At 38.0% G+C, this 9,225-nt stretch overlaps 1 protein-coding gene across 3 annotated transcripts in view; it reads left to right on the forward strand.

Moving 5' to 3' along the window:
- The window catches only part of efl1 (elongation factor like GTPase 1), a 102,067-nt gene that overhangs the window by 79,388 nt on the left and 13,454 nt on the right, over positions 1-9,225 (forward strand). For all 3 annotated transcript variants that reach the window (XM_040134464.1, XM_040134458.1, XM_040134473.1), the window contains exons 18-20: positions 6,386-6,515; positions 6,813-6,939; positions 8,058-8,262. In XM_040134464.1, the coding sequence (XP_039990398.1) occupies positions 6,386-6,515; positions 6,813-6,939; positions 8,058-8,262 (462 nt within the window). The remainder of the gene's footprint in view (positions 1-6,385; positions 6,516-6,812; positions 6,940-8,057; positions 8,263-9,225) is intronic.

Below are 9,225 nucleotides of genomic sequence, written 5' to 3' on the forward strand. Positions count from 1 at the left end.
CTCTGTAAAGCACTATGGTGGACGCAAATTCACCAATTGCATTGTTGATTTAAATACTTAATCCTCCCCTTCAGGTCTTACTGGACCTTAAAGTGTCTCTATCAACACAATGTGGTGTTAGCTCTTCCAGCTGAATGGCAGAGTCGAAGGTGTTGTCATAGAGCCCTTTTTCGACGAAGATAATACCGCAACAACATTTAAAATAAATAAATTGCCATTGAAATGTGTGGCACTTTGTGACTTGCATTTTTATTATCTTTTCAGACCAAGCAGGATCACAATGTCTGTGCGTAAACAATGTCACATTGGTTTACCGTGTGTGGCTAACGTTAGCAGTGCCATCACTTGCAGCCTTCTTTCCTTTCAGGTTATTGTCCACACGCCTGTGCTGAATGTGGTTGTGCTCAGTTCGAGTGATTATATGCCAGTTTATTCTAACAAAGCCTACATACTACCTTATTTTCATTTTCTAGATCAAAATACTACCAAATCACGCCGGTTTAGAAAATGTCATCTGCCCCACTTTCCACCTTTCTTGTTTCCAACATCCGGGCATTAGCGTGGGAAGAAGGGGGCTGCTGCAGCCCCAGCCAGTGGGAGGCACTGCCTTACATCTTAGACGCAACAGTTAAAAGACGTTGTACATTAATAAAATATTAATACTTAGTTTAACCAACTAGTATTTCTGGTGCCAACTAGCCAGGGTAGCAAGGTTTAATTGTTTAGTCAACTAATGGTGCACATCCCTATAACACACACACGTACACAAATACACGCGCACACGTGTACACACATACACATAGCTCAAGAACACTGACACACCTCTTTAGGTGCATAACGTCATCATCCTCACCAGCTGAATGTCATTGTAGATGAGAAAGGAAAAAAAGAAACAGCATTGTTCTTGTTTTACAGTGTATATGTAGTTAGAGTTAGTCTTATTATTATAAGTATGACAAGTAAAAATGTAAAATCAGACAGTTCTACCTGTTTGACTGCTTATCTTAAATTAGGGGTGTCCAAACATTTCATGCCAGGAGCCACAAGACAAAGAAAGTACAATATATAGGGCCACTACCCTTTAAATTTAAGAGATTATTTTAACTAATTAGTTTTAAATTTGTACCCTCACTTGAATTTGAAGTAAGATGATTGTATTGTTATTAAATTGTACTCACCAGTGATGCTGGGCCTTGGATTAAAGGATTGCTATCAGTTCAGGTGTATGTCTTGTAGTGAAGATTTGAAGTACATCATAGAGGTGAAAGTGAGTGATCTCAAATGTCAGACTCTTGTTCACTGTCATAAAAGAAAATATTTGCTCACATATGAATGCACAGCCAAATAAACTGAGCATCCTTTTCCAAACCTCTGTAGAACTCTGACAAGATCCAACTGTACATCTTCCTGTACCCCTTCAACATCAACAGAGAAAGGTTTTGAGAACAGGTTCATGTCTTTCTCAACGCCAACAGAATCTTGAAAGTACAGGTTAAAATGCTGTGATCCGTGATGTTAGCACAGTCACATATTTCACAATTTTAACAGAAATTTTGGTGTTTAAGAAATAAGATCATTTTTCCAACAGAACTGGGAAGTATGCAAAATTGCTATCACTGACTTGCTTTGAAAAGTTGAAACTTCACAACAGACAAATTTATGTGTGCATACATTTACCAGACACGCCCATCATTTTCTTGCAAGCTTTTGTTGAGCATGTTGAGATGGAGGGTGGTCTGCCAACCACTCGGGGTTGCTCAGTTCAATAAGATTGAGACCTTTTTCTGGAACTTCTCCAGAACTGTTCCATGACCATGCCAGTGCACATCTGTGTGGTAGATTACGTCCACGTATTGGACATCAATTTCCAACAGGAAAACCCAAAACTTGCTGTGATTAAGCATTTTTAATTAGATTAGATTAATACTTTTCACCTCAGTACACATCACATCACCCACCTGGGCAGTTTTGGCGCAGAGTGCTTCCTGTGACTGATTCCCAAATAATGATAGCGATGCCTAAGTTCACAATAAGAACTACATTTTAGAATAGTTAGCAGCACCTATACAGTTTTAATTTTAAAATAACTCACAGGCCATATAAATTAAGATGTTGGGTCACTAAGGCTTTTAGGAGGAGGACTAACCTGTCACAATGAAGCTAGGAACTCAGAAGAAAGGACCCAATTGAAGACACACAAGACAGACTGATGTGGTGAAGGTGTTCAATATACAACATGAGGGTTACAGGTAAGTGAGTTGACAGGCAAACCGTTAGGAACAAGCAACAGGATTCTAGACATGAGGGATAACAGACAAACGAACTGATGGGTAGTGAAGAGAACACAGAGACTTAAATACACAAGGGGGGCAGGGGTAATTGGGAACAGGTGAAACACATCAGGGTGGGGCAGACAATCACAGAAGCGAGGAAAAAACAAAGACAGGAAGAAAAAAAAACAACAGATACAAGGGAATAATTTCAAAGTAAAACAGGAAATAAAGACAGTCCAAAGAGTTAAACAATATGTTTAATGTCACTATCACTGGTGGCCATGGTTCTTAGATTGTCTTCTTCCCCAATTCTAGTAGGCAGGACAGAGCCACTAACATTACTCTAAATTCTTAACACTTTTAATGAATTTCTTCCACTTTTTGGTTTTGGAAATGCTAGATGATAGGCTAGAGAAAAAGAAACCACTCTTCAAAGTGAGTATCACTCTTACTAGAGTCCCATGCACACCACTTCAGCGTGTGGAGAAATCCATAGGTTGACAGACCTGCTGTGTAGTTACGGTTGCTAAGCTATGATTAGACAATGCTATTCAGGGGAGGGGTTTAGCAAATGGTCAATTACAGCAGTCCAACATTTTACATAAATAAATAAAAACATCCTGTGTAATATTAAAATCTAATTTATCAAGGTTGCAGGTAATTATACAATCAGTAACTGAGACTGCACATTGTGTGAAGGAAGAAGAGCTTTAATGGGGTGGGATTTCTCTGGAGTGATGCAGAAATTGAAATACTGCAATAATATTCCAAAACATCTACTGAGGATACAGTTAAATTCTTTAATGAGATAACTATTCTCATCTGTTAATCATCTTTGTTTATAGCAAGGCTTTTAAAACTTCTGCAGTGCATGTAAATTTATTTGGCAATCAGACAACTTTCTATCCACTCTTCTCTTTGTGAGGTTTTATGTTCAATTTACAGCTGCAACTAATGATGATTTTATCATTGATTAACCTGTCAATATTTTTTCAAATAATCGTTCAGTTTATACATTTCCATAAATAGTGGAAGAATTATAGCAATTTCCTATAGCCCAAGGTTCCCTGTTGAAACTAATAATTTAATTACTGTGGATAACCAGTGCTGTTGTAAGTCAGACATGTTTTTTAAAAAAAGTCTTAGTTTTGCCACAGTTCAAGGGAAATTAGTCCATGTCAAGATTGTCAAGAATTAGATAGATTTGTGTAAAAGATGAATTTTGACAACTATCTGAAGTCTGACTATTACTTTGTTCTAAGCCATAGTCTTTTGTTGTGAATCCGACCCCTGCTATAAAAGGTTTTTAATACAGGTAATACTAAACAATAACTGTATTTAAATTAATATTTCCTTTCCTTTATTAAAGGGATTTTCAGTAATGTAATGTCTGTAAGCACACCAGTAAAATTGGCAGATAACTTCTGTTTTAACTGTTAAAAAACACACAAAAGTGCTGATTTTTAATTGCAAGTCACTATTCACTTGAATGGATTTGATGAATATTTGGGTTTAAAACTGCAATAACAAGTTGTGAACACAATATTGACATTTCATCACTATTTAAGTCGATATGGCAAACTTGTTAGCAAACAGTTGCTTATTTAAACATTCAGCAGTTACAGAGAAAAACATTCAGCAGATAATTGTCATTCCTTTGGAGTCATGTTTTGGCAACCTGGCAACGGAAGGTCTAATTCACTCTCTTTTAGCTCTGGTTTTGGTCTCTACCAACTCCTGAGGGAAATATCTGGTTCTTTAGCTACTAAATGCCCCAATTTCTTCAGCAGTTAGTGTCTGTGTCTGTCTGGTATTGGTGCTGATCAGGTAGTGTACAGTGGGTTGGTAGAGCCTTTTTCATAATCAGCTGCCTGCTGCAGCTGAAAGTAACGCTATGACAACAGTGAGAGTGAACCAAAACGGTAATATTGGTAGCCAGACAGCTAAACAATGAGCTGAAACTCACTCTTAAGCTTCCTAAAGTCAAAGGAAGCCACAAATTCAAGTGATCATTTTCTCCAGTTTCATCATCACAAGCGATGTTACATTTATGTTATATTTGTTACCTTGTTATAATAAAAATATCCATTACTCAACATATTTGGCGACTGTACTTTATGCTGGTGTGAATTATACTGAAATGTGTTTCTAATATTTTGACCTCCTTTTATGTATAGTCGAGCAAAAACATGAAAAACACCAAGCAATATATTGCAGTCTAATACAGTTGCACATACTACAGGCTCAAAACTAGTGTTGAATCAACACTCTGACACTATGTCACGTTAGCTGGCAGATGGCTGTCTGAGCCCTTTTTGACACCGCTGGCAAGCAGCCTGACCTGCAGCGTTTCATGCTCAGAATGAGGTCAGTGCTGTTCAGCCACCAAGCGAGGATGAGACTGTGACATCACAGCTCCAGCACTCTGAGGGGATTCTCTCTCTCTTACTCATCAGTGGGAGATTATTCTACAGTGTAAAACGATGTGATGCCAGTTAAAGATGAAAAGGCAGTTTTGTTTGACAGTTGTGGTATAAAGTTTGGATTGTTGAAAAAGGTGTGCTGGTTGTATTAGTTGGAGTATTTCAGAATGAACATTTTTCCTAAAATGCTCTGTTTCTTGTCCAAGGTTACATTTTAAAGTGGCTGCATGCATCTTCATGTGACCTAATAGTGTTTTTGGATAATTTCAAATCATTATTTAATAGGGTGACAGAGGTGGAGAATATGTCAGCGGCAGGGACAGTGAGCTACTGGGCTCACCTGTTTTCTGTCCTGTTTTCTGTTGCTGTGTCTAACTGGATTAGATGAGCGTGTATCTGTCTGTGTCTGTGTCTGTTTGTGAGTAATCCCATCTCAGCCCTTAACACAACAGACATCTTTTTAGGAATGACCCATTGAACCCTGAATCAGGAAAGAAGCTTCTGTGTTGTTTAGTAAAGCCTATAATACAGACAGAGCGGCAGTTAGACAGACAGCCTAATCACTGTGGATGTTCCATCCCATGTGGGAAGCCAAGATGGTTTTTTGTATTGCAATTATAACCAAATCACACTGACCACAAACAATTTAGATGTTTGGGACAAGTTAATAGCAATGAGATTTAAAATACTGTTAGAGGAATACATTTTGGTTAATTATATGCTTTTAAGGATAAGATTGGCAATATTCTATATTTATGCTTTTGTCAACAAATACTATGACATCATACCTTTTGACATCCCTACCTGTTCTGTGCTTCTTAACCTCAAACTCATTGCTTCCTAATGAAGATGTAAATGTTAAAAAACACCTCACAAAGAGAGAGTGTCATTTTAAAAAAGGCCTTAATTCTTTCCTTAAACAGCTGGACACATTAGTCTTAAACAAACAACACTCAAACAGGAGGAAGGAGGTTGTTTTATCATGGATGTTTGCCTCCTCCAACGTACACTCTGTATTATCTCTGAGGGCCTCCATTATAACCATGGTTGTTACAGCCACTAATGATTGAAATTGGACTTATGAAGAAAAATGTGAGAGGTGTTCCTAAAATTTTGTGAACCTTAATTCATATAAATGTGTAAATGTGTTGGACAAAATATTAGGAACACCTCTCAGTATAACCCAGTACAGTTCAACAGCACAACAAATTACAGCCTCCGAAATGACGATTAAAATAAATCAACACCTCTTTCAAACAGATTCAACAAAAAACAAACATTATAATCCTCATGAAAGGAGGATTTATTGCAGCCCTGTTGTATTATACTGCATTACTTTTACTTGTACTTAATAAATGGCAAGTGAGTGTATGTGTCACAGCGATCCTTTTGAATTTGTGGTCCAGTATTTTCTGATCAGGTATCTGACAAATAGGGTCTATTATTATCATTATTAATATCATATATCATATAACACAGCAGTGACATGGCAATTACATGATAATGATTAGATGATTGAATAAAATATTTAACAATTAATGAAATAACAAGCATGTTTTGAACAGGCACTGCACTAGTAAATGTAATGGAGGGAGAGTATCAAACTGGCATGAAGTTGATTGTGGACAATGGAGACCACATTATTTTTTGCCAGTATCAGTGACAGGCGTTTCACTTGTCTTTTTAAAGGTTTGCTAAAATTGAAATCAGCGCATCCAAGCCCATCATTCCATTCAGAGAAACAGTGGTACGTCCTCCAAAAGTGGATATGGTGAATGAAGACCTGGGCAAGCAGCAGAAAGTAGCCATCATTCACCAGGTGAGTCAACCCCAAAGTCATTGAACTATAGTCCACATAAGCTTACAGCCAGTTCTGTAAAGTTTCCTGTTCTTAGCATTTTGTGTCCACTAGGTTTATACTGGGATATGGGACATAGGAGGTGATGTCTTTTACAGTTGGTGTGTTAAATTGGCATGTTTTACATTACCAGGGTGGAATAATTAGGAGAAGTGGACAGTTAGAAGGAGGAGTGGATCAAGGAGCAGATTTGTTGGATTTACTGATAACTCATAAACACAGCCTTCAACATGTCAGTGTGTATGTATTTGTTGCTAGGTGAAAGAAGAGGCCTCGCCGGGTCATTCATCAGACACCCTACAAGTGGACCCCAGTGGTCTGGTGACCCTCACCACTCCCAACAGACTGGCCACGATCAGTGTCCGGGCAATCCCCCTGCCTCAGGGTAAGACCTGGACACACACTAATCAGTTTAAAAATCTGAGTAAACTAGGTTTTTTGTTGTGTCATCCGACAATGTCTAAAGGCAAAATTGTTGATAGCTGTTCTGAATGACCACAAACTTCTGCTGTCATTGAAAGAGGTGATACATGATGAATCCTACCACATGAAATAATGATGTAGACAGCTGCAGGCATTCATTTTTATGCACTCAACTCATTACATGGAAAGAGAGAGAATTTCAAATCCTGCCAACTTTCACACCTCCACACACCTGGCCAGTCACTGCAAGATTTGAGTGTCATTGTCAGATTGTCTTTTTCAGAAAGTTATAACGAATGCCAAAAGCAGCCCCAACCACATCCCCACTGTTTTATGGAGGTTTAAGGCAGTGTGAGACAATCCAACGAGCACTTTCTTTGAAGCATCCTGAGGCCATAGGGATTCAGAAGAAAAGTGCACATCATATGGAATAAATAATTTTAAACAGCTATAAGGTGTCGTGTCCAACAAAGAGAGATTGTGTTGCGTTAAAGTGCACATAGAAGCATAGGTTAAATTTATGAGAAGAAAAATGTGAAATATTCCAATTATCATCAGTAGGAAGAAACAAATATTGGGATTTTTATCTCAAATATGAAATCCACCTCAGCATAAATATCACAGCTTTATTTTGCTGTCCATTACACATTTCCAGGTGTGATTTGTCCTCTTTGTTAAGAAACCAATAAATTACCAGTGGAATTCAACGATCTTAACTAATTAAAGTGACTTTCTGTTTCCTTTGCCTGTGGGATGAATCTCCACTCTGATGGCATACACTTCTATGAATGCACCTGAGCTCTGCTGGGTTTTATTTTAGCAAATCAAGGAGTAATGTTTAACTTGGGACCCTGGTGAATGCAGTTAACTGTGTGTGTGGATAGAAAACCAGCTTGCAATGTTAGGAAAACCAGGTTAAAGATTAGTGAAATAAAACACTAAATATCAGAGGTGATTTGTCAAACCAAATTTTCTTAAATAATGGACAGTATGATGAAAACTGAACGTACAGAGGTGTGAGTTGTCTCATACCTTAATTTCACTGTTCCATGAATCTTATACTGTTGTTTACCCTGTCAGAGGTGACCTGTCTGTTGGAGAGTAGCTCAGAGCTTATTCGGACTCTGGAGCACGTAAACATGTCCCTGAGGGAGGGGAAAAATCTGGACATCAGCCTCGGGACCCTGGAGGCCATCGCTGGATTCAAGTCCCAGCTAGAAAGCCTGCTGCAGGGGAGGAAGTGGAGGAACACTGTGGAGCGTATCTGGGCTTTTGGTCCTCGCAGGTCTGACACTGACCTTAGTGACATGGACATAGTTCACATGCAACATACAGTAACACTCTAATGATAATAAGAAGAACGGAGAACAGAGTAGACTGACTTTTTCGTAAGGGAAGTATTGCGTTTATTTACCTCAACTGCAGAAAGAACCAGGCCTTTATTCCTAATTTGCTCTTTTTTATAAACATATTTAATTATATGTAAGTTAGCGGTCTTTCTGTTTTCTGTTCTACTCCTGTTTTAATTTGCAGTTGCTGCTGTTTGCTGTTTTTCTCGTACTCATATGTACTTTAAAACTGCTCTTTTTGCTTCTTGTAACCATTCCTTCCTTTCATACTGGCCATTAAGAAATCCCTTCCTAATGCTCTTCAAATGTAAGTGATTGGGGACAAAATCCTTGTTTTGTGTAGAAAAACATTTCAACGTTTAGCTGGACCCCACGTGAGGCTCAACCAGACCAATTTCCCAGATTGAGTATATATGTATGTACACTATGTTTAACTAAGAAACTGTTTGCTAACACATTTGCTAGGAACTTTTAACATTCTAAGATGATAATACGTTATTGTTGTGTTCACAGCTTGTTCCACTATCTGCAAGTAGCCCAAAAATATCATTTAACACAGCTTTTTAGTAAATGTAGAACTAGCACTAGCACTAGCATTCATCCAAGATTATACACTCAGTTGGCTGTTTATTAGGTACACTTAGGAAAAACTAAAGCAGTCCAATACAACACTCCTGCAATAAATCTTATGTTCATGAAGGTTATAATTTTAATTGCACTGCCTTACACCTACATGTGTTTCTATTGTGTTGTCCACCCCATTTATATCAAGGAAAGTAGGCTAAATAACAGAAACACCTCTCTGTATAATGCAATACAACTCAACATCACTGCAAATTATATCCTCCAAAATGATCATACAGTTGAATCGGCACCTCTCTTATACAGTTTCAGTCAAA

The sequence above is a fragment of the Xiphias gladius genome, chromosome 1 (assembly GCF_016859285.1).
Source record: "Xiphias gladius isolate SHS-SW01 ecotype Sanya breed wild chromosome 1, ASM1685928v1, whole genome shotgun sequence".
Classification (NCBI taxonomy): Eukaryota; Metazoa; Chordata; class Actinopteri; order Istiophoriformes; family Xiphiidae; genus Xiphias; species Xiphias gladius.